Source organism: Protopterus annectens, chromosome 2.part0 (genome assembly GCF_019279795.1).
Source record: "Protopterus annectens isolate FY-2018-M chromosome 2.part0, PAN1.0, whole genome shotgun sequence".
Lineage (NCBI taxonomy): Eukaryota > Metazoa > Chordata > Ceratodontiformes > Protopteridae > Protopterus > Protopterus annectens.
The window spans coordinates 1,102,151,753-1,102,178,858 of record NC_056728.1 but is presented as its reverse complement, the minus strand read 5'-3'; the positions used below and the strand labels follow the sequence as shown (position 1 = coordinate 1,102,178,858).

The 27,106-nt window shown below is 41.4% G+C and overlaps 1 protein-coding gene across 2 annotated transcripts in view; it reads right to left on the bottom strand.

Annotated features, from left to right (window-relative positions):
* TBCK (TBC1 domain containing kinase) overlaps positions 1 to 27,106 on the bottom strand; it is a 1,512,759-nt gene that overhangs the window by 928,441 nt on the left and 557,212 nt on the right. For both annotated transcript variants that reach the window (XM_044061297.1, XM_044061298.1), the window contains one exon: positions 20,091 to 20,239. In XM_044061297.1, coding sequence (XP_043917232.1) covers positions 20,091 to 20,239 — 149 coding nt within the window. The remainder of the gene's footprint in view (positions 1 to 20,090; positions 20,240 to 27,106) is intronic.

The window sequence follows — 27,106 nt, the reverse complement described above, 5'->3', positions numbered from 1 at the left end:
AATGGATGATAAAAGCCCAAAATAAGGGACAGATTTTAAATATTTACTTATTTATTGACATTTGTTTAAAAGAAAAGTATGACTGGGTAGAAGCCCATTTTCAGCTGCAGCCCAGGGAGAAAAGCTCCAAATTATTACAAAACATTTAAAGAGCAACAATTTTACAACCTCCAAAAATAAACAAATACATCTGCAGTTTAAATAATTATAACAAATTAGACATAATATAAAAATATGTGTTAATCAGAAAAAGGCATATGACAATTATTTAATATTTAGAGAAATTTTAGGCAGTTTATAGAGAAATTAAAGGTTAGTCAGTCTAATGCAAATAGGAACTGCAATATGAATTGAAGGAAAACAGGCTTATAGTATATTTAGAGAGAAAGTCAGGGAAGAGAATTAGATAGCAGTAGGGAAGTAAGTGAAAAAAGGAGAGTAAGGCCGTATAAGGAATGGAAAGGTACTTGGTCACATTTAGGGATACAACTTACCCTGGTTTTGAGCAAGAACAGAGCCAGATTTTAGCTAGGAAGTCTTTCAGAGTCATTTTGAAAAATGGGAGGGAGGGTCTAAGACCTGATGGATACAGGTAAGGAATTCCAGGCCTAAGCAACCTTGTATGAGTACAGACGATGCCCAGCAGATTTGCTAGGTTTGTAGACAGACAGGAGTTTGGTCAATGGATTGCAATGAACAGCTGGGAACTTAGTTGTGTAGAATGTTTTTGGTGCTGGACAGGCAGATAGATGCTGAATAATTTTATAGGTGGTAAGAAGTTGTGTATTATGTTAGTTGATGTGGTACTTCTACTCAATTAAGGGTTTTCAGTGATTTATAGTGATAGGTTATGAAAGGGTCTGTGCTGCAAATTTAGCAACTTTCTTATAACACTGTTTATCTTTTAAATTTTGTGAAGCCTGAAGACTAGTATGGATGAGAAAGCCATAAAGAAGAGTGGGGATGAAATAAGTAGTGGCAAAGTGGCAAGTGTAGTTTTAGTTGCATCGATGAGAGAGCATCCCTAGTTTTTGATGAGTTTTTCTTGTACAACTTTGAATATGCAGGTCAAATTTGAGATGATCATCCACTATCACATCTATGTGTTATCTATTAGAAGTGACTTTGATGGTTGTATTATCATTACAGAAGACTTTAAATTTAGTTTTTTTGTTTTTTACGAGAGGGCGATTTAGGAAAAAAAAGTAGTAGTTTGGTCTTTTTTGGATTGAGCATGGGTTGTGAGTTATGAAGCTATGTTTCAGTGGTTGTTAAAGCTTTCCGAGTCATTTTTTGGAGGTGTACCATGTTATCAGATGTGCAAATGAGAGTGGAATCATCTGCATGTTGTACTAGGGTGGCCTGTAGTGTGGAAGTATAGAGGGTGTTAGTGAAAATGTTAAAGAGGAGGGGACCAAGGATAGAGACTTGTGATACACAGGTGGTGACCGGAAGGCAAGGAGAGAATGTGGAGTGCCATTTTACTGACTGATATATTGGACAGGTAGCTTTTGAACCACAGAAGGATGGGCTGAGAGAGACCTACTGGGAACATTTGAAGTAGAAATTTGCTGTGAGAAACATTGTTTAAGGCTTTAGACAAGTCTAAAAATAAGGAAGAAACTTGTTTGCTATCACTAGCTTTATTGCCAGTATCTATATAGGTTAGAAGGGCAGTGGTAGTATTATGGGAAGGATGGAAGCCATGTTGTGTAGGGATAGGAGTTCTTCCTGCAGGACATAGTCTAGCAATTGTTTTTCAATACATTTTTCAAGTATTTTGGTGAGGGAAGATAAGATTGCTATAAGTCTAAAGTTGTTAATGTCTGTCAAATTTCCTCTTTTGTGCAGAGAGATAATGTGTGACTTTTTCCAGAGAAAGAGAACATGGGATTCAAAGACTGTCCTATTTATAAGGATTAAGACAGGATAGGCAATACTATTGGCTGCTATTTTTAGGTACTCATTTGGAAGGTCATCAACTGAAGAAGAGCACGGTTTAAGAGCAGTTTTATACAGGATGTGGGCACAGGTTTGAAGGTGAAATTGGATGTGGTGATGTATGGCTGTTGGGCAGGGCAAAGTCCAACTGGGACAGTGCCCATTTTCACCAAAGGCCTGGGGAGAAATCCTCAAAATGCATGTCATTGGAACATCAGGCTTATATTGGCTAATCCAGGTACGTAGTTCAGTAATTTTAATTCTTATAATTCTAACATTCACTGCAGCAAAAATTAAATCACCAGGGTTATGGACTGGCTGTTGTTGGGTTACAGAATTGCATGGGAGAGAATTAACCTTGTGTTCAGTGTGATAGGTGGGACCAGAATTAAGGTGTATATCTCCTCCTAGAAGGATTTCAGTATACTGGGGAATAAATATTGCTCTTAAAAACTTAGACAGTTGCTAGACTAACAGATCCTGCAACAGTATGCATTTTCTTAAGGACAAGAAGTTTAAAACTCAAATGTATGTCATTATTTAATTACTTCAATCCTCAATGACTGTCAAGAAAACAACAAATTTTACAAGGAAAAGGCCAAAAATGTGAAGGAAAATTCTGGACTTTTGAGGGGTATGATTAGTCACAATAGTCCTTATAGCAACAAGCCCTGAGGGACAGTTTGTATGTGAAAGCAGCTACTTCTGGAAAAGCACTCTATTTGTGAAGCCCTATTTATCTTATGAATAGCTTACATTGTCTGATAAATGGTACAGGATATCTAAAGTCCAGTGTGGGTAGATAGAGGATATAAAACCAGCTATATCTAAATATTTAAAACAAGAATAAATACTTATTATTTATCTTCATTAAATAATTTATAGTCTGCATCACCTTTTTCACAAAACAATACTTTCACTCAGCAGAAAGCAAACTGTTTTGCTCTGCAGAATTATTGTTCTAACTGTACCCTACTTAAATATTTAACTTTAAAATTATTCTTTGAAATTCAGAAGTAAATACCAGAAACTTGCACCATGGGCCACAAGTGCCAGTGTTGCTATATAACATGAAATTACTATGAAAAGATATAAAGACCTCACTAAAAGGGGCTGCAGCAGCAACTGCAGAATTGTGCATGTCTGAGATCAACCTCAAACTTTTCAAGTAGCCACAAGAATCTTTGTTATCATTCCACACTGCAGAAGGCTCAGACTATGTCTAATATTTCAGCCCCTCCATGACAAGGAAATAGTGGACTGCTACCATGTGGACAGAAACACCAGGTGCCAGCGTCACCCTCACATGTAGGCTCATAGGATGTCAGAAATACACATTGTTATGGACCTCAATGCATGTTGACAATCTTTGCTACAGCGATCTTCCAGCAACCAACTAGGGACACTGTGGGTGTATCCTATGCAACTGCTTCATAGGTACTATCGTAGTTTCTTGATCCCATGCTATAGCACACACTGAGGAGAATATGTGTTTTACAAATACCAAAGAGCAGAGAAACACTACCTTACTGGTGTTTTATAAAATATGCTGCTGCACTGAAGTACTTGGTGCCATCAAATTCACCCACATTTCTATCCAGATTCCCCCCAGAGATGCATGGATAATGGTATATCAACCATAACGGAATCAACTTTGTCAACTCCCAGGTGTTCTGCAATGCACAGATTATAATTTGCAATGTGTCAGTGCACTCCCCATGCACTGCGCCCAAGGTTTCACATCTGACATGTGTGTCTTATATCAGTGATTTGTGCAAGGTAGTTTTACTCAAGAACATGTTACTGGCAATATTTCATATGCCTTAATGACATCCATAAATAATCCACAAACTATGGCACAGAATGCATATGGCACCACATTATTGTTGACCCAAAACATCATCAAATGTTTGTATGGACTAACAAAGGTCCTGCCACAATGGTGTTCTATGGACTGTTCCAGAAACATTCAACAAGATATTAGCCATGTGTGCAATGTTATACAACATGTTGGCACACCAACAGACACAGGAAGGTATTTCCCCTGCAGGAGAGAATGTGCCAGAGTCAACAGCAGAAGAGGTGCAAGGTGAGGAATTTGTGGAAAGCTTGGCTGCAACAGATGACCATGAGAGGTAGAGGTGGGGAATGTATGCCTAAGTAATAGCTAAGAGGGTGTGCTTGGCTTACTACTATAGGACAGATCAGACATAATAAAAAGTAATGATGATACACGCATTGCAACAACCAGGCCATGCTATACCATGCACAGACTGCCCATGTTATGCATCAGGCACAAGCTACCCATGTAACAGAGGAGAGCAAGGAGGGCAGGGCACAACTGTTACTCTATGCGCAGACAGGGAGGGTCACAGTGGGAGGACTGGAAATGAGTATTGTGTGGAGGGGGACAGGGGATAATGGTGTGTGTGTGTGTGTGTGTGTGTGTGTGTGTGTGTGTGTGTGTGTGTGTGAGAGAGAGAGAGAGCCTGGTGAGGGTGGTGAGCACAGAAGTTGCTGAGTCATGCTGGTTTCTCTGTGACAGGTCCAGGATATCCTCAGGAGGTATGAGAACTAACCATGTACTTATCTGTCCATGGGGGAATGGTGACCCCTTTTAGAAAGGTCTGCATATGGAGCAAAGGATGGCGTGCCCTGGAGAATGAATGGCAGGCTAGATTATGGCTAAGTTCAGCATGTACATCCCCCACTATTTATGCATCTGTGGTGGGCCATAGTGCCCTTAACAGTGTAATAGGCATGGAGGACATGGTGCTATGGGACCTAGACTGTTCTCTGACCATTCCACAGCTTATTTTCCACAGGAAGTGTAAGAGAAGTGGCCACAAAATGGTGATGCCCATGGCATGAGTTAGCACAGACACCTGGAAGATATAAACTCACCACAGCACCTGTCAAAAATGTTATAATTTCTGATGTCATCACTCTGCCCAAGAACCACACTGATCAGCTCTGCAGCTGTCATCCTGCACCTGTATGACTGTCATGCCCATAAGCCATGAAGGCACTCAACTCAAGTGCGGGTAAGAACCAACACATTACCAGCAACTTGTGCACTGGCCCTACCTTTGTCTCCACTTTCACAGGCACCACCAGGTGCAGTAGACGACAATGCTGTGTCAGCCAAATCCTGTCTTACAACAGTGACTGTGAATGAGGGATGACATGTGTACTGTGTAAGGAATGAATAATATCCCCACCCCAGTACACATATGTCTGACAGTGGCACTGTGGCCACAGACTATTCTAAACTGCACCTGCTGTCAACATCAGGGACAAATGTTTCCCCAGCATCAGGTATGCCAAAACCCAAGGTGAGGACTCATACACCAAATCACTCAGGAAAACAGACCAAAACACTCTAGAGTAGTAATGTTGCTTTGTGACAATTCCAGATTCCAGTGACGCTGCACCTGTAAAACAGAATGACATGCAAAAAAATCCAAGTCCACATACCTTGTACAAACTCACACAGAAACTGAAGTCCTGAGCTGCCTGTAAGGACAATAAGACCATATTCACTATGTGACAAGCTTTGGCAAGATATATATCTATCTATATATATATATATATATATATATATGTATAGATATATATATATATATATATATATATATGTATAGATATATAAGGAGGAAAGGCATATTAGCAGCCAAACATAGAGGGCAAAGACCCACATAGCCCAGAGTCATATAGACAAATAAGGTTTTTCTGGGTATTAAAGCAGCATGACTGTCTAAAATAAAAACCATGCTTAACAGACATCTGTGTGGCTTTATGGAAGGTAGAAAAATGGGAGATAATACTATGAAGGTATTACTGTTGATCCTGGATGCCCAGATGTGTGAAGAAAAGCTAGTTTATCTTTCTTTGGATACAGAAAAGCCATTCAACAGAGTGGAGAAAATATACCTCTTCAGAGTGTTGAATATAATGGGTTTCCTGGAAGATCTGATCAGAGGTTAGGGGGTAATACAAACAGACAGCATCCCTGCATTACCAGGCTACAATTCATACCACACCTTTCTGCCACCTAACCTGGTCCCGAAACACTAAGGGTGGAGGCATGTCTATATTCATCAAGGATATCCACACCTCCAGGCTAGTTGCTCAGCATAATGCATCCGAGATTATCCAACTGCAACTAACTCTGGGCAAGACCGCAATCCAAATTGTAACTTGTTACAGATCTCCCACCATGCCCCAGGATTCCCACTCCTCAATTCTTGATACACTGGAAAATATTAGGATACAACCCAACATCATAATAATGGGTGATTTCAACTATCCCACCATTGACTGGGAAAACTACTCATGTACCAACTCTTTTGCTCAACATTTTCTGGAATTCATAAATTCCAATGCCTTGGATCAACTTATGTACACCCCCACCAGGGGCAGCAATATCCTAGACCTGGTCATTACCAACATGGGCGACTGGTGTTCCACACCAGAGGTCAATTCCTTGTTGGTCAGATCCGACCACAAGCTAATCAACCTAGACAACCACATCCCGCCCCCACCCCCCATTAGGGAAACCACCGTAAACAATTTCTCCAAAGCCAACTTCATGCTTCTTAAGACAGAAGTGGCAAACTTCACGACACCCATACAGATGGACAACAGAGGTACAACTACTGAATCCTACACAAATGCACTTTATAAGCACTTACACGAGTGCATGCATCGTGCTATTCCTGACAGAACCAAGATGCTATCCTCCAAAAAAGGAAGCCAATCTGGTGGTCTCCTGCTATAAACAAACTCTACAACAGAAGAAAGAAACTGTTGTAAAAAAGTAAAATCCCATGATTGGAGGAACTCCCTGGTCAGTTTCAGTAAGAAGCTGAGATCCCTCATAAAATCCTCCAAAGCTAGTTATGAAAACAAAATCACCACTGATTATAAAGACAACCACGGAGCATTCTACAGCTATGTCAAGAATCTCAATGAAAGCACTCAGATCTGCTCTGAGTTACAGCACAATGGCACTAAATATACAGAACCAACTGATATTGCCAACATCCTGGCAGACAGGTTCAGTGCTAACTTTACCCCCCCTCTTATCCCCTAAAGGGCCCATCTCTATACCAGAAGAATGCAAAGTCCCTGTAATCACGACTGCACAGGTAAAAACAACACTCTCCAAAGCCAAGAACACAGCATCCACAGGACCTGACAACATCCCAAGCTGCGTTCGACACAAACTGCAGAATGAAATGGCAACCCACCTAAGCACCATGTTCAATCATAGCTCCACCTCAGGCTTTGTGCCCACTGAATGGCACACAGCAACGGTTATCCCACTCCACAAAGGGGGAGCCACCACAGACCTCAGGACTACCTCCCCATTAGCCTAATGAGCCTGGTCTTCAAGGCCATGGAATGTAGCATTATGGATCTTATACACAAAGACATTGGTAATCTCCAAACTCTGGACCTCACCCAGTTTGGGTTTGTAAAGGGCAGAGCATGTCTCCTAAACCTGATAGACTTCTTTGAAGCAGTCACCAAAGCCATAGACAAGGGTAAGGTGGTTCACACAGCCTATCTAGATCTCGCCAAGGCTTCTGGCACCATCCCCCACTCTGGAATTATAGATAAACTCACTAAACTAGGTATAAATCCCAATGTCACAAGATGGGTTGCCAACTGGCTCACTGACAGAACCCACACTGCGAAAGTAGCAGACTCCAAATCCGACTTCAAACCAGTGACAAGTGGAGTACCACAGGGTTCAGTCCTGGGTCCTCTCCTGTTTGGTATCTGCTTTTCTGAAGTACAGGCTAACACAGAAGGTCTTTGGCTAATGAAGTTCACAGATGACTACAAACTAGGAGCCATAATCGAAACTCCTAATGATGTGGACATCCTACAAAAGGGCCTCACAGAGACAGATGCCTAATGTCAAAGCCATGGCCTCAAGCTCAATGCGAAAAAGTGCATTGTCATCACCTTTGGTAAAAACTCTCTACCCATGAGCTACCACATAGGTGGTAGTCTACGTAACACCGAAAGTGTGATAAGAGACCTTGGGACACAGGTGGACAGTAGTCTCTCCTTTGATAATCACATCTCCACAGTAGTCAGGAAATCCTTCTACGTGGCACACCTCATCACAAAAGATTTCTCACCCAGGAAAAAAAGAGGTCATTGTTCCCCTCTACTCGTCACTCATTAGACCCATTATAGAGTACAACGCCCCTTTTGGTATGTACCTCAGAAGACATCTACAACAACTGGAAAGACTGTAGAAATACCTCACAAAGAGGATTACCGGCCTCAAACAGATGCCCTAGGCAGACCATCTCAAAAAACTCCAGCTTTACTCCGTCACATATCTCCTACTCAGAGGCGATCTCTGCCTAACATACAAAGCTCTGATAAACCCAGAGCTGTTGGACATACTCCATTTAAAGAAATCCCAATCCCTCCAAGCTGCATGCTCTAGGGACCTCAACCTTGTCACTACAATAAACAGAACATGCTGGAGGGATAAATGTCTGTCCCAGAGACTTCCCATACTCTGGAACAAACTACCTATCTATATCAAACAAAGCTCCTCATTAGCACTCTTCAAGAAAAATCTTGATGACTGGCTGGGAAATGGGAAATTCACCCCGGGGATCACCTCTGTGGCTCTGCTCGACAGGAGCACAGGAAAATAATTTTCTTGTGTGGTGATAGCCAGGGTACATTTTTTTGGCTAGGCTTATATAGGCCCTAGGGCCAATAGCCTAGTACCTACCTATGAACCTATGAATACATCACTGAACCTGTGCTCAGGTAAAGATAGCAGTCTCTTTGTCTAATGAGACTGAAATAACTAGAGAAACGAGACAGGGATGCCCATTCTCTTCCTTGTTGTTTGCATTGTACATGGAACCTCTAGCTGCTCCAGTGAGATGATTTAGGTTTAGAAGATATAGATATGGTTATATAGCTTTATAAACAGCCTTATTTGCAGATGACATTATATTGTTACTATTGCACACAGACATGTATCTTGCAGTTTTGTTCAAAATGCTGGGAGAATTTGGTGAGCTTTCTGGCCTGAAAATCAATAAGCAAAAAATTAAGGCACCGAGAATAAACTTTAGTTGAGAACTTGCTCAGGAAAATCTATAAAATTTATGGGGGGCAAGAAAATGAAATATTTGGATGTTAGATTAAAGCAAAAATATGGGAACTCACTGACATCAACTTACAAGCAGATAATGGACAAAGATAAGCTTAATCTACAGAGATGGAGGATATTGGGAATAACCCTACATCAGAAGTTAAAGGTTTTGCTTTGGTATGTTCTCTCTTCCATATTATATGTGGGTCAGGCCTTTGGGACAATGCCAAGGAAAGAAGTGATAAGAAAATTACATGACTGGATGAAAGATGCCCTTGGCCTGGGATAAAGTGACACTTCTCAAAGAAAAAGGGGACTGGGAGTCAGAGATATAGAGAAATACCTAAAGGCAGTACAGTTTGGATTGTACCCTAAATACTAGAATGGTGGTATTGCTCTAAGTAGAAGGAAATAATTGGTGAAAAATACCCAGAGATGTACAGACAGGATATGTTACATTTATTTTGGACTGCTGATACAGAAAGGATAGGGCGCCAACTCACTAGATATTTTAAGCAGTGACATGAGCCAGTTACTTTTAAATAAGGAATTAAAAACATGGATATTGGCAATTTTATCCACAGGAGGAGCAATAGTGGACAAAGAATGGCATACAGTACCTAGCAGATACAAAACTTTAAATATTACATAGCATATTGGTCGCAGATAATTAAGCAGGATCAGGTAATGGAGAGGGAGGAGGCTCATAGACTTTTTCATTCGAACTCTAGATATACCTCTGAGTATACTGGATTGAGGAGGAGATTGCAAAGTACGAGGATTTGGTCATTACTAGAGAAGGAATGGCCACTTGTAATAAAAATGGATTAATGGATCTAGACTGGTTAAGAAATTAGGGAAACACTTGATATCTTATACATATCAGATACTGCAAGAGAGACAGAGAGAGAGTAATGTAATCCAACAAATGAAGAATAATTGGGAACAATATTTGGAAATACAGCTAAACCTACAGGCCTGATTAAAGTTATATAATATACAATATAAAGTAATAAAATTGAGGACATTTAGAATTTTTGCATGGAAGTACCTGCACAAACATTTTTATAGCTCGCATAGGCTAGTAAAAAATGTTCTCTACTGTGCAACAAGAATGCTGGCTACTGGGGGGGGGGGGGCAGCAATATACTGTTTTGGTCATGTCTAAACCTGCTAAGTAATCACTAGAAAGTCGAAGAGAGCAGTCAGTTTGACTACTCTGGCATTAGTGGGCTGCTGGATCAGGCAAGTAGGGAAGAAGAAATGAAGTGGACGAGAAAGGAAAGGTTAAGACGTATGGATACCACGGACAGGATGTAAACAAGAGCAGTAGTAGTAAGGAGGAGATGAACAATTGTGGTACAGGGCAAATGAAGGCCTGGGGGTGTTTGTTAATAGACTGTACATAGTTTTTAATATTAGGTTCGATAAGTGGACAGAAAAAACGTAATATGGAATGTTTGGTGAATACGGTTAAGCTATACATTAGTAGAATTTAAACAAATAGGAACAGGGAAGCTATTACGAATCCAAAGATTACTGGACTCTATGGGAAGAAAGAAGGGAGTCTAAAATGTTTTGTCACAATAGTAGGTTCATAGGTTGGTACTACGCTATTGGCCCTAGGGCCTATACAGGCCTAGCCATAACAATTCCCTGGCTATTTCTTCCCACACTATTTACTTCCCTGGACCCCTGTCTAGCAGGGCGACTGATGTGATCCCTGGGGTGAATTTCCTTTCTCCCATCCAGTCATCATGGTTCCTTTTGAAGAGGGCCAAAGAGGTGCTCTGCTTGACATGTATGGGCAGTCTATTCCAGACTCTGGGGAGTCTCTGGGTCAGGAACCTATCCCTCCAACATGTTTTGTTTATTGTGATGACAAGGTTTAGATCCCTGAAGTATGTGGCTCTGAGGGATTGGGATTTCTTTAAGTGTAGCATGTCCAACAGCTCTGGGTTTGACATGGCCTTGTATGTTAAGCAGAGACTGCCTCGGAGTAGACAATATGCGACAGAGTATAGCTGGAGTTTTTTAAGGCGGTCAGCATAGGGCATCTGCCTTATGCCTGTGATTCCTTTAGTGAGGTATTTCTGCGGCCTTTCCAGTTGTTACAGATGTCTTGAGAGGTACATACCAAATGGGGCGATGTATTCTATAATGGGTCTAATGAGGGATGAGTACAGTGGGACAATGACCTCCTTTTTTCTGGATGAAAAGCCCCTAGTGATAAGGTGTGCCACATAGAAGGATTTCCTGACTGCTGTGGCGATGTGGTTATTGAAGGTGAGACCACTGTCCACCTGTGTCCCTAAGTCTCTTATCACACTTTCGGTGTTTAGTGTACTGCCACCTATGTGGTAATTCACGGGTACATGTTTTTTCCCAAAGGGAATAACTATACATTTCTTGACACTGAGCTTGGGCCCATGGCTCTGGCACCAAGCATCTGTTTCTGTAAGGCCCTTTTGTAGAGTATCGGCATCATTTGGGGATTCAATAATGGCTCCCAGTTTGCAGTCATCTGCAAACTTTGTTAGCCAGAGTCCCTTAGTGTTGGCCTGTACTTCAGAGAAGTAGATGCCAAACAAGAGAGGTCCCAGGACTGAACCCTGAGGTACTCCACTTGTCACCTGTCTGGAGCTGGATTTGGAGTCGGCTACTTTTACAGTGTGGGTTCTGTCAGTAAGCCAGTTGGCAACCCATCGAGTGACATAGGGATTAATGCCCAGCTTAGTAAGTTTATCTATGATTCCAGAGTGGGGGATGGTATCAAAGGCCTTGGTGAGGTCCAGATAGGCTGTGTAGACTGAGTTATGCTCGTCTACGGCTCTATAGACTGATTCAAAGAAGTCATTCAGGTTCAGGAGACAAGATCGGCCCTTCACGAACCCAAACTGGATGGGGTCCAGTGTTTTAAGGTTGCCAATGTCTTTGTTTATAAGTTCCATGATAATACGTTCCATGGCCTTGCAGATCAGGCTAGTCAGACTGATGGGGCAGTAGTTCCCGGGATCCAAGGTGGATCCCCCCTTGTGGAGTGAGATAACTGTAGCTGTGCACCACTCAGTGGGCATGAAGCCTGAGGTGAGGGTATGATTAAACATGACACTTAGTAAAAGGAGATTTAAATGAATAAATGCATATAAACTAATGGTGAGTCTGAATTACACCTTCAGTATGACTGTCAGTAAGTTATAATGTTCTTATTTGAAGGAATTAAAATAAGAAGCAGATATATAAATAATATATATAAATAATTACATATTAGATGTGTACCACATGCCCTTCAAAAATGAAAAAATTAAATAAAAACATTTTGTATAGCATTTTTAAAATAAACTGGAACACTCCCAAAAAGCATGATCCAATATCCTTTCTTTTCTCATCACATATCCAACATCTACTCTCCTCTTGGGGAGAAAACCTTTGGACTCTACTTGGGGTATAAAAATATTTGTATGGACACTGCCAAGCAAATATTCTGACGTGTCTGAATTTCATTGCATATTTAGGTGTATTGTCAATTTTCCACTTGTTCTTTTGTAATTTATCAATTTTCTTCTCCCATACCCTCCTAAGTTTTCCATACTGATTTCTGAAATTCTCAGGCTTTATATAAAAAGCCCGACTTATTATACCTTTTAATAGGGTTTTCTCTGCTCGGTGCTATCAAAAATGTTGTGACTACTAGGATTTTATTTTGTGTCCCTCTTTCTCTATCTCTATGCCTTAACTCTGCTTTCAGTCCTTGGTGTGTTAAGCAGTCCCTATCATGTAATTCAAATGCCTCCTTAGTTCTCCCTCACTCTGTTACTTTTCTGGCTTGGCTAATCTGCTCCCAATAGCTTGGTTCTTTGGCATCTTTTCTTCAACTCTGTCCTGTAGCCCCCTGCCCATCTAGCCTGTCTACCAATGGGTACCCCCGTAAGTAGGCTCTCCTTCCTTCATTTCTTTACTTGCTTTGTTTTTAAACTATCTTCTGAAACTTCATAACTGTAGTGTTCACTACCGTTATCTTCATCCTCCCCAAGTGATTGTGTCCCAAAGGATATTGCCTGTTTGGTCCCAAAGTGCCCATCCCCCCCCCCGCCGTGTAATCATCTTTTGTTTCATCTACATCTACAGGCTTCTGTCTCATCTATGTGGTCTTAAAGTAATCCTTCAGGTCTGGTATTCCAAGTCCCCATTGTTCCAAGGTAAGTATGTATCCTTGTGTATTGACCATCTCATATAAACTCCTTCAGTTCCTTATTAATTTTTACCAATAATTTCTCGTCTGGTTGGCAAAAACATGCCTGACCTGTATACAACACCAGAATTAATAAAATGTCCTTACAACTTGTATCTTACTCTCCAAATCCAGAATCATAGTTTATAGTCTCTTTTTTGAACAATGTTCTGTTAGTTTCTTCTCAAATGTCCTTAGCCACCCAAATGACACCCTTTTTTATCCAAATTGCTATTTCATTTTATCATGACAGCATATATATGGGTACTGCTGAACTATTACACGTGTAGGGGCACAGACCACTGATGCTTCTTTTGTCTTCCCTTCATTTACCGTGTCCGAGAAAATGTTTGAAATTACCTCAATAATTTCAGTAAAACAGAGACATTCTCCTTGGGTTCTGTAAATATAATATAATAGCATGTACAAACAATGCACATTTATGGATGCCTATACCAACTGCAACAATGCATTTTGGAATTTCTTACTTTTCAAATATTGGCTCTAGGTACAGTGGAAACAAAAGCAGAGAGAATAGGCATCCTTGCTTAGTTCCTCTCCCCACCGTACATCTGCCTGAAAGGACTCCCCCACATTTATTTTAGCCTCTGATCCTAAAATTTTAATATTAGTTCTGTCAATGTTTCTGGAAATCCAAATCTAGTCAGTACTATGCTCCTATGTACTCAGCTGACCCTCTCAAACATATTTTCTGCATCTAGCTGCACCAACAAAGGTGATTGCTTAAGTTCAGATTAATCCTTGAACAGCCATGTCCATCTTCCTTCTACAGGGCCACATTGGTCCATGTCTACCAGTCTAGACAGAATTTTTGCCATGCTCTTAGCCAGTATACACATAAAGACCTTGTAATCATGATTTAAAATCAAAACTGGCCTACACGATACAGGGTCTGCTGGGTCTTTATCTACTTTTTGTAGCACTGCCATCATTGCAGTCATTCAAGTTTTGTGTAACCCCCTTCCCATTCAATGTATTTCTAACACATGCCAGGTTTTGATTATATTACCAGTACTCAACTTTCAGATTTCTATAGGGATGCCATTTGTACCTGGAAAAACTCATGATCCTAGTGGACATGCCCTCCTTGGTGGAGAAAGAGCCAGATACATAAGAGAAGATTAAGTCTATTCCTATAAAAGAGGTCACTGCAGCACTCAAACCAATCTGTTGTGGCAAGGATGTAGGAGAAGCTCAGATCATGCTAGAAATGTTGAAGATGCAGCATACTGATGGGGTGTCATGTTTAATGTATATTTTTGATGTTGCAGGGACATTACTTTAGACTGATGAAACAGGGTGATGGTTTCCATTTTCAAAAAGGTGGATAGAAAGTTGTGTTCCAGGCATGAAGGGATAAGATTCTTCAACCTCCATGATAAAATATATTAAATGGTCCTGGAAAGGAGGCAGTTGGATAGCTGAGCCTCAGATTTAAGGGGAACAATGTTTATTCTGCAATGTTAAAGGGGATCATGGGAATTTGTTAGTATAGTCTATACATACTTTGTGATGCTTAAGAAGCATATGAGAGTGACTTGAAATGCTTTGTGGGGGATATAAATAGTTCTGTGACATGAGACCAATGATATGCACCATTTCATCATTGTATTTAGGGAGTGAGAATCATGTCTGCTTTCATTTTATTATACTGAAAATGTGGGGACAGGACTTTAAGGATGTGTCTTGTCTCTCCTCCTGGTTCACAATTTCATGCTCAGGATATCAGGGCAAACAATCAAGGTTTAGAAAGTATCAAGTCTGGGGTCATAAAGAAGCATCATTGTTTTAGGCAATGCTGATCTCTTGCCTTTATGTGGCTGTGATCACCAGCACATACTACAACAGTTCACTGCCGAACATAGACTGCCTAGGATGAAAAAATTTACTTTCAGATTAGAAGTTCTGATTCTCTCCTGGTCTGCTGTCTCCTGATTAGTGTCTTACAGTCTTGCTTACATGTGAGGGTAGACGGGATCATCGGACTGAATGGCTACGTTGACTTTGCATTCCACAATCAAGTGAGGTAAAAACAGCCTTATCAAAAGCAAGACATAAAGGTCTGCATTTCAGACACTCGTCAGAGCAATCTGTGAAACAGTCTTCCAGGTAAGACATTTCGGAGCTAGCTGCAGGTTCAAATAGATGCAGCGTTAGCTTCAATGCAAAACCCAGGATAGAGCCACTCATTTTGTAGATGGTCAAATGTGAAAAACCCCTATCAAAAATTGTTTGACTTAGAATAAACGGAAAAGGTATCTAATGGCAGACAAGTAGAAATGGCCAAAAGCTACAGTTTAATAGAAGTGTAAGAAGGCCTGACTCGAGCAATTCACTCAGGTACTGCAGAACCTCTGGAGCCAGCATGTGGGATAGATCTCGGTCTCTATTGCAGCACCAGTAGAAAAATCTTTTTCATTTGAGTAAATATGATTTCCAACTAGCAGGTTCCCTAGTCTCATACAATGCCTGTTGCATGTTCTCTGAAAGAGATGCCTATATGGAATCAGAAAATTATCATCCATACAGTCATGTGTAGGTTGAGAATGTTGTAGTAAATGAGAGGTCCTTTGTCCTCTGTGAGTAAGTCCACTTTTTGTGGAAGTTTCTGGCAACTGCACATGCTAGTTCCATAAGTAGGAAGAAACAATGTTATCTGGGCTAAAATGGGGTTAACAGAACTATCTTTGGTGAGTTTTTCCATCTTTAGTGAGACTGTGATTGTCAGAAGAAGAGAGGGAGCCACATAGGAACATTCCTGTCCACTGGAAAGAAAAAGCATCCATTTTCCAGGCCATTTTGCATGGAGTCCTGGCACAGAACTGCCATAACTGTCTGCTGTGACAGCAGACAAACAGATCTACTTGGGGAGATCACCACAGGTGGAAAATGTCCTGTAATGACTGGGGTGTAATATCAACTCATGAGGGTCTATCCTGGATCTGCTTAGTGAGTCTGCTACTGTATTATGCTCTGACAGAATGTAAGTTGCCTGTAGGAAAAAAAATGCCAGGCTGTCAGCTCCCAGGCCACAGTGGCTAAGCTGCACAGTGAATAGGACCTTGTTCCCCCTTGTTTGTTTATGTACCACATAATTGTGGTGTGGCCTGTTATGACTAACAGTGGTTTAGGTATACGCAGTTGATTTAGTGCTTTGATAGCTTTTATTAGGGCTCTCACTTATTTGCGATTTATTTGTATGTGCATGAAATGAGGCACCCTTATTATTACTATTATTATTATTTACTATTTGTTCACTGGGTAAGTTGACTGGCTTAGTGACCCTTTTCAGCTATGACCCGAGCTCAAAGAACAGAAAATACATAACTATCTTTCAATCAACAATATTATATACAAAATGAGTACATATCAAAGTTCAGAACATAGTAAGACTGAATTTAGGTTGAGTAACATTAAAAGAAAAAAATGTAAATTAAAAGTGCAATCCCACAGCAAGGAAACTAAAGATAACATATGTGGTGTTTGCAAATAGGGATGTAAAGATAAGCATCCATGAGGTATATAGTGGCTAAGAAAACCTCGGGGGTGGAGAAGAGGAAACAGAATCTAAAAGCATGGCATTTTGAACTTTTGGAACTAAAAGAAAAGTATTTAGAACTGACAGGTCTAAAACTAGTCTCCAGATGACCTCCTTTTAGATACTAGTAAGTTCTTCAGTAGAAGTCTATGTGCTGTTGGGAAGGAGGAAAAGGCTGCATTCATTCATGGGATACCATATCTGATAAGATCTGGGAAAACAAACTCTAATTCTTTGAGGGCAGAGGAATTCATGAATGAAAAGAAGAGATTCACACTGGAGTCTGTATCCATACTGAATTATTTTTGTTACCAAAGGATCTGATGTTATGCATCCACGGTGGTGCAGCGGTAGTGTTGTTACCTCACAGCAAGAGGTTCTCCCGTTCGATTCTCGGCTGGAGTTTAGGGAGTGCCTTGTGTGTGGAGTCTGCATGTCCTCCCCACAGTCGAGTGGCGTTCCGAAAGTCATGCGTGAATGGGCGTGCCTTCGTTGAAGGTTGGGCATCGAGCTGGCAACTCGGCACCGTAAAAACCTACTGCCAATCATTAGCAGACCGGAGTTCTGCTGTGGCGACCCCTAACCGGGAAAAAGCTGAAAGACAAACAACAACCAAAGGATCTGATGTTATCTTACTCGAGAAATGCAAAGAGTGGAAAAGATTGCCTGATAAAATGACTAGTGTGGGGAGGGGAGGGGGATTAAGTTCAGAGTCTGGCATTTATGTATGAACGGAGGAACCTTGGGATCTGCTCCCCTTCTTTTTTGAGTCCCTGAAATTTCTTTTTTAACTGCTGGTTAGAGGACTTCTGCTAGGAAGGGTTGAAGGGATTAGAAAAGAAATACCCAGAAGTTGAATGATAATTTCTTTGGTATCTGGAGATAGGAGATACAAAGACCTGTTTGATCTCCTGCAGAAACTTTCTTCTCTTCTCTAAGTTTTTTAAGTACTTCAGCAGAGGAATTTCTGAAAAGTAAGTCATTCAAGAGAAGCATTTAAAATATGTGAGTTAAGATCTTCAAGAAAATTTTAAAGTCTGACCAAGCACTCTTGCCCACCACTGTACATATGGCAGCAGCTGTGGATAAAGCATCTGCTTCATCATACACACACTTTACTGCGTAAATGGTAATCTAAGAGGCAGAACTAGCCACACAAACTGGATTTTGTGCTTCAGCTAGGTAGGTTAGAAGCAGATTTTACGCTTGTCATCAAAGAAGGAAAGCAAATATTTTCCCATTTGTCTAGCAGTTAATTCTTCTACAAGCCAATGTGTAACAGGCACAAAACCTACTTCCCAAACATGTCAAAGACTTGACTGTTGTTTTCATTATGGGTAGGGCTAGATGAGGAAAAGGATTTTGAACTAAGGTCCCTATGCGCAGAGATATCTGGATCAACAATGGGGTTTCTAAGTGTCTGGAACTTATAAAGTCTGACCTGTTTCCTTGGAGCAGGGGGTGGTAAATTGGGAGAATAAGAAACAGCAGCAGCATTAGGAGCATCCTCCAAATCTCCAAGAACTAGAGGGATAAATAAAGGCATGTGGGAATCCACAATGAGCAACTCATAATATCTTTTTCGGAATCAGAATCTCCCACTTTATCTTAGAAATGGTATTACTGATAGAGATTTCTTCATTAAATCTTCCTGTTTCCATTTGAACAATACTGCCCCTGTTAAACACCTTATTCCACACCTGTAGATCTTCTGGGGTTAACATATGCCTTAGTATCCTTTAGGCTAAGCTACTTTAACACTCTGTAGCTTTGGCTTCCAGCATGGCAGCTTGACCACCCACAGCTGATACAAAACTCTGCAGCACTGTGAATGACGGAGGTCTTTTGCTACCACCATATTAGACTGATTCTGCAGAAACTGACATGATGGTCATCTACTGGTTATAAAGTTCTGTTTCTGGTCTGCGTTGCCCTTTACCTTAACTCATGCCCCGTGCTGCCTCTCCAGCTCGCTGCTGGGGATTCTAAGGGTCCATCATTAGACCAAAAAGCAATAGTCATTTGCTTTTCAGAAGTATACTTTTGCATCCTTCTAGTGCGTTGTGTGCAGATGTCCCTGGTGCTCAATGGATTTAAACAGGCCCTTAAATATCACTTGTTTGTGCATGCCTATGATGTGATTTGTTCCCTAAGTATTGTTTTACTTGCAGCAAATCTGAATCTAAATCTGAATTTGAAAAAAAAAAAAAAAAAAAAAAAAAACCTATCTCTCAGAGTTGGAGATTAACACTTCTGGTGGATACTGCTTTGAGATGTAATTTTTAGTTTATCCAAGCCACATTGTCTTTGAAGCTGGAAATGTATAGTATAGGGCACATGACTAGTCGCTTGCTTGCAGGAGGTATACTGTACCCCCAGTAAAAGTGTATGTTGGTTCTGTGTTTTTGCTGGTTAATTTGTCTGTCTCCTGGTTCCCATAAAGTGTACAGAGAAATGCAATCTGCATATTATGTATATCAATACATATACCACACAAAGTGCCATCTGTGTGTGTGTTTCTGAGCAAGTACAGCCATATCTTTTCCAATTTCCTCTTCAGTTGTGCAATTTTATATCCAAAATAATGCAACTGCATTATATATGTTAAAATCACATGCATTCCTTAAAGATTCTGAATAACACACATGCCTCAAAGGTGTAAGGCATTATATAAACATCCAGCATGAAGATGCATGTTTATAAAAATTAACGTATAACTCTAGGTTTTGCTTCATGTGACTACTTAGAAGTTATTTCTTAATCTAACAATGTCAAAATAAGAGAGAGTCTCTCAGATCACTCAATTTTCTATGCCTTTTGTGAGTGGAAAGAAATGGGGCAATTTTCCCAAAGTAGAGCTGAAAAAGCATATTCAAGAATGATGCACAAGTACAAACAAAATGTGAACAAAAAAAATGAAAACAGTGTGTGTCCCCAAATTATATTCTGGCTTGTCTTCTGGAATATCTTTACAAACTCCAAATTTATTCAAATGCTATAATATACCAAACTGCTAAATAAGTGAAACACTGACGGCTGAGGCTCTCTCATGTTCACTATTTTACCTACAAACAGAACAGTGACATCTAAGGATTTCTGATGGTAACTGTTTTGTCCACAAACTACAGACCATTGAACGCAGCCTTTTCCACAGGAAAATGACCAATTTGCCCATTAAGTCTGCCTCAGAATATCAGAAGATTACTAAGAGACCTTACCTTTGAAAAACTCACTGATATCCTCAGGGAGTATTAATTCAGCACACCTCAATGAAGATGAAAACAGACTGGTAGGCTTCTGGTACTGTTTGTGTAAGGAAGACACCTCTCTGAATACACTATCCTTCAGCAGTTCAGCAGGAGTCGGTCTGAAACCAAGAAACTGAGCATTACACAAAACAAACAGGCACAGGACAGTTACACAATACACTGTTAAAATTCTTGATATTTTTTTTAAAAAGGAAACGTTTGAAAGTGCATGAAAGAAGTAGTACCTGCTTATTTAGTGAGCAACTGAAACTTCAGCTACACGTCATATAGGTTCATAGGTTCATACTAGGCTATCTGCCCTAGGGCATTTATAAGCCTAGCCAGAGTGTGTTTGGCTTTCGCCACCCATTTTAAATTAATTTTGCTATGCCTTTTTTTGAGGTTAGTATACTGTGCCTCTGTCTAACAGTGACACAGAAGTGATAGCCGGGGTAAACCTACGATCTCCCATCCACTCATCAAGATTCCTCTTGAAGAGAGTCAATGTGGGACTCTGCCTAACCTGGACTGGGATTTTATTCCAGAGTGAAGGGAGCCTCTGGGTTATGAATCTGTCCCTCCAGCGTGTCCTATTTATTTCAGTGCTGAGGTTCAAGTCTCTCCAGCGCGTAGCTCGATGGGATTTGGATTTTCTGAGGTGCAGCATGTCCATTAATTCCGGGTTGGACGTCAGGCACAGATCGCCTCTGAGCAGGTGGTATGCCACTGAGTAGAGCTGGAGTTTCTTTAACCGGGCAGCATATGGCATCTGTTTGAGCCCTTTGATCCTCTTGGTGAGGTACTTTTGGGGTCTTTCCAGTTGCTGCAGGTGTCTGGTAAGGTACATCCCAAAAGGGGCATTGTACTCAATTATGGGCCTGATGAGGGATGAGTAAAGAGGTACGATGACCTCCCCTGATCTAGATGTGAATCCCTTCATGATTATGTGGGCTATATAAAATGTTTTTCTAACCACTTTGGCCACGTGGTTGTCAAATGAGAGATTGCTATCAACTTGGGTCCCCAGGTCCCTAATGACTTCTTCTGTACTTAATGGATTACCACCTATGTGGTAATTTGTGGGCACTTTGTTTTTGCCAAAGGGGATGACTATACACTTTTTGGCGTTTAGCTTGAGGCCATGGCTCTGGCACCAGTTGTCTGTTTCTATGAGGCCCTTTTGGAGGATGCTTGTGTCGGCTGGAGAGTTGATTATGGCGCCCAGTTTGCAGTCATCTGCGAACTTGGTCAGCCACAGTCCTTCCGTGTTGGCCTGTACCATCGTGAAATATATACCGAACAAGAGAGGTCCCAGGACTGAGCCTTGTGGGACGCCACTTGTAAATGGTTTGGAGTCTGACATGGCTCCAGCAATTCTAACCATGTGGGTTCTGTCCTTGAGCCAGTTTGCAACCCATCTAGTGACATAGGGGTTTATATTTAAGCTGGTGAGCTTATCTATAATGCCCGAGTGGGGTATTGTATCGAAGGCTTTTGCGAGGTCCAGGTAGGCTGTGTGAACCACCTTCCCCTCGTCAATGGCCTTGGTGACTGTTTCAAAGAAATCGACCAGGTTTAAGAGGCAGGATCTGCCCTTAACAAAGCCAAACTGGGTAGGATCCAGTGTCTGTAGGTCCCCAATATCTTTATTTATGAGGTCCATGATGATCCTTTCCATAGCTTTGCAGACCAAGCTAGTCAGGCTTATGGGGCGATAGTTTCCAGGATCCGTTGAGGCACCACCTTTGTGGAGAGGGACCACTGTTGCTGTACGCCACTCTTTGGGTACATATCCTGTAGTAAGGCTAAGATTGAACAGTAGTTTTATGTTTGGGTTTAGCTCTTCTTGGAGTTCATGTAGGACGCAGCCCGGGACACCATCTGGTCCCATTGATGCTGTGTTTTTTGCTTTGGAGAGGGCGGCTCTTACCTGAGCATCTGAGATGTCAGGGGGCCAGCACTCTGTTGGGATAGATATTTGCCCTTTGGTGGGGAGAGGGGAGAAGTTTGCACTGAACCAGTCACCTAGGATGATGGCAATGACTGTGCAGCCGGTGAAATTTTTGTCATTTAGGACTAATTCTGAGCATATCTGGGAATTCCCACCCAGGTTCCTAACATAACTAAAGAAAGCCTTGTGATTATTCTTAGTGTCCTGTGCAATTTTTCTCTCAAGCTGGCCTTAGACGATTTTATGAGTGCCCGTAGTATTTTGCTAATACTGATCAGAGATGCCTTCCCTTTTTGGGATTTTGCTCTATCATGTAGTAGCTTCCTCCTTCTATTGTATAGTTTGTTTATGGCTGGGGTCCACCAGACAGGACATCTGCCTTTGGAGGACTGGGTCTTGGTTTTATTTGGGATTGCATGATCCATGCATTCCTGAAGGTGTTCATAGAATGCGTTTATAAAGGATTCTGCAGTCTGGGCCATATTTTCCACAGGCCCGGGGGCTTTGAAGGATTTCGCCTTGGTTTTGAGGCGAGTGAAATTTGCTTTAGAGAAGTTTTTCACTGTGGTTTTCTGGGCAGGGGGTGGGGTCGGGATGTGAATATCCAGTGAGATTAGTTTATGGTCTGATCTTACCAGTGAGGGATACACTTCTGGTCTGGAGCATAGTGTCCCCATGTTGGTGATGATCAGGTCCAGTATGTTTTCCCCTCTTGTGGGAGTGGTAACAAGTTGTTCCATAGCATTTGAGTTTATAAATTCTAGGAACCTTTGGGCTAGGGTGTTGGAGCTAGAGTAATGCTCCCAGTCTATGTTTGGGTAGTTGAAGTCGCCCAATATAATGGTGTTTGGAGAGACCTTCATATTTTCCAGTATTCTCAGGAAGGCCAAGTGGGGTTCCTGTGTTTGGGAGGGTGGTCTGTAGCAGGCTATAAACTGGAAGGCAGTTTTATCCACAGTTAGTTGCACATGGATAGTCTCTGATGCTTCGTGCTGTGCCACCAACCTGGGGGTGTGGGTATCTTTGACGAATATTGATACTCCCCCTCCTTTTGTGGTTCGGTCCAAGTTTTGGGGCGAAAAGCATGGTATGAGGTATAACCTGGTAGTGCTGGGGTGCTCTCGGGAGCCTTGAACCAGGTTTCTGTTACTGCACAGATATCGATGTTCTCCATGCTAAGGAGAGTTTCGAGTGCGTGCATCTTGAGGTTTAGACTTCTGGCGTTGAGTAGCATTACTCTTAGTTTCTTATCCCTTGTGATACCTATGGAGGTGGGTTTGTCTTTTGAGCCTTGCCTAAAAAGGCACTATGGGGGTAGCAAGAGCCTTTGCCAATATCCGAAAGCCCAGGCTTGACAGGTGCAAGCCATCCCTAGCGAAGCATCGTGGCTTGTCGAGCATGTCATCCCAGGCTGACAGGCATTGGATCCCCTTTGAATGACACCAACACTTAAGCCAATTGTTGAAATTGATCATCTTGTCTTCATATTGTGGCATCATTCTTGGTGAGGGTACGATGCTACTCAAGGTCAGGGTCATACCGGCCTGGGCTACATGCTCAGAGAGCTCCTCTATGTCTCTTTTCATGTAGTCCAGGGAGGTACGTCTCAGGTCATTCACACCAGCATGGACAATGACTGAGTCATATTTGTACTTGCCTTGGAGGGACCTGAGTGCTTCTGTTATGTGGCGGATCCTAGCGCCCGACAGGCAGCTCACCGTGACCTTCTCCTTGTTCAGCCTGGTGAGCGGGACGTCAGTGTGCCTGACGATAGAGTCACCTATTACAAGTGTATCAGGTGTGTTGTTTAGCCTTAAGGGCTGTGACTGTTCGGCACACTGGCTTTGTGAGCTATGTGTTGCACGTGTTTTGTTTTGGGGTAGCGGTTGCTTGGGTGTCTGCTTTGGAGGTCTCTGCTGCTTAGGCAGATTTTTATTTAGAGCCTCGAGTATGTTTTTGTGTGTTTATGTGTTTGGTTTGTTGTCGTGGTAGGTCTATGTGAGACTGGAATTGTAGTGAGTGTGGTTTCCTTCTCCTCCTGACTGGTTACGCCAGTACTGAGTTGAGAGAGCTTAGCCTCCAGTTTGGCTATATGGTTGCATCTCTCACATGTGTTGGAATTTGTTGGGAGGAGGAGAGGGTTGTCTGTGTACATGAGGCAGTTGTAACATTGCCTCAAGATTCCCAAATTCACCAGCTGGACCGGAGAGGAGATTGACAACTGACCTTTGGACATGCTAGAATAGTATTGGGAATTCCTTTATAATTGAAAAAAGGGCCAATGGGGAACAAGGTACTCAAGGGGAGTTTGTGAGGGTGTAGTGCTTTTAATTTTTAGAGCTGACTTATATAATTGCTTTAGTGAGCAAGTGCCAGGTAACTTAAATGCAATGTGTTACAGGTAACTTAAATGCAAAAACGACAAACAGTAACTTTCTTTCAAGTGAAACAAGGAAATAAGTACAGTAAGCAATGCAGATATCACTAGGGATCCACAGAAGTGCTAAAAGGCCGCATTTTAGGTGGAATTAGCGTTTCAGGGAAATAAACAAACAACAAGCATACAAATAAAGCTAGATTCAGCAGGCCTGGATCTAGTCTATGCTACAGCAAACAAGGTGTACCAATTTCAGTAAGAAACAGTTAGAATATGCAGGCACTATAAGCCTCTAACCAGAAATTCCCTGCTCAGAAGGGCAGGGTCCAGCCTCTCCTCCCACAAGAGTGCAGACCGCAATCCTTCTTAACGTAAAATAACTGGCCTGACGCCCAAGTGCTTAAACCAGAACTAATACACTTTTAGAATAACAGACACTGAGCTCTCAATCAGCAGTTCCCAACTTAGAAGGATGTAAGCTACCTGTCCTGCCACCACAGTGCAGGCCACAAACCTTCCTAATGTAAAACAACTGGTCTGAAGCCCAAGTGCTTAATCCAAAAGACTAAGAAATGATAGCTACACTTTAATCAAGTTACTACCAGCAGTAATAAATACAACTGAATACTTTAAAGAATGCCTGGATTAGTGCTCAAGTTATACAAACAAAGCTAGATTCAGCAGGCCTGGATCTAGTCTATGCTACAGCAAACGAGGTGTACCAATTTCACTAAGAAGCAGTTCAAATATGCAGGAACTATAAGCTTTAACCAGAAATTCCCAGCTCAGAAGGACAGAGTCCAGCCTCTCCTCCCACAAGAGTGCAGAACACGAACCCTCTTAATGTAAAATAACTGGCCTCAAGCCCAAGTGCTTAAACCAGAATTAATACACTTTTAGAATAACAGACACTGAGCCCTCAATCAGCAGTTCCCAACTTAGAAGGATGTAAGCTAACTGTTCTGCCACTACAGTGCAGACCACAAACCTTCCTAATGTAAAACTGGTCTGAAGCCCAGGTGCTTAAACTAAAAGGCTTACAATGAGTTACACCAAGCAGTAATAAATACAACTGAGTACTTTTAAGATGACGCAAAAGCAAAATAAAGTAGGAAAAAACACAAATACAGTAAAAGCAGATAAATTTTTTTTTTTTTTTTTTTTTTGGAAAGAGAGAAAGGAGTAGCAGAAACTAAGCTGATTGGCCTTCTCAAATGCTCTCCCTGTACTGGGTAGAATGAGGTAATGACACTAGACTGGGAGGAGGGTCCCAGATCAAATTTACACTAGGGGCGGGCAACTGCAAAGCCACCAACTATAAAAACACTATACCAACAGGGAGGGAGGCTGGGAAACAAACAGCAGAAATGTTACTCACAGCTGAAAAGCAGCAGTGAGCCTTTAAATGAAAGTTTTAAACAGCTAAAGGAGCCACTAGAAAAAAGAGTTTAACTGCAACAAGTTATCATAAACAAACAACCCAACAGATGCTTAATAAGAGTGGACAATTTCCAGTTAATACCTCACACACAGTGAAACTAGCTAGAAAAATACACAGTACACAAAGTGCTATAAACAACAAAGAAATAAAGAACAAAATAAACAAAACAGGATACTTAATGTTATATATTGTAGCTCCGAGTTTGCTGAGTGTCCTTCCTTCGATCAGCTCACTGTAAAATGGCTGAACACTCACAACTGAGCTTCTTAGGTAACAGGAAGTTGAAACCTGAGACAGCTTTTAAGAAAGAAATCTCAAAAAAACCAATGAGGTGCTTAGTCTAAGCTGTAGTCCAGGAGACCTCAGTCAGCCAATGACCTCAAACAATTCTCTCTCACTGAAATGCCTGATGGCGTTGGCTAAAACAAGATGTCCCTGAATTATGTGCTCAGACACACAGCCTCCACAAACACTAGGCCCAAATACAAGCCTGAATATGGAAATGCTACAAATATCCCCACTACTTAGAACAAACTGCAGAAATGTTACTCACAGCTGAAAAGCAGCAGTGAGCCTTTAAATGAAAGTTTTAAACAGCTAAAGGAGCCACTAGAAAAAAAGAGTTTAACTGCAACAAGTTATCATAAACAAACAACCCAACAGATGCTTAATAAGAGTGGACAATTTCCAGTTAATACCTCACACACAGTGAAACTAGCTAGAAAAAATACACAGTACACAAAGTGCTATAAACAACAAAGAAATAAAGAACAAAATAAACAAAAACAGGATACTTAATGTTATATATTGTAGCTCCGAGTTTGCTGAGTGTTCTTCCTTCGATCAGCTCACTGCTATAGGCAGTATGTCTACCCTCTAAAATCACACACTGGAGAACAAAATTATATGTGACTCATCTAGTACTCACATTCTCCATTTGCCTGATAAGGGATACTTTCATGCTTTCTAACAACCCAAAAGCCTACTTCCTCATACATCTCAAAGAAAATCTTATATCTGTCCCACATTTTCTTGAAAACTGCCATCACTTAGATTGCAGAAGCTCATCAGCTTGTTCCTCACATGTAGCTTTAACACCTTCTCTGTGAAACAATACTTACTCACATTATCTCAAAGCTGTTCAACCTCAGAAATTGCATAGGTTCACGGACATTAATAAGCTAACGGCTCAAGAACCCTTATAAGCGTAGCCAGTT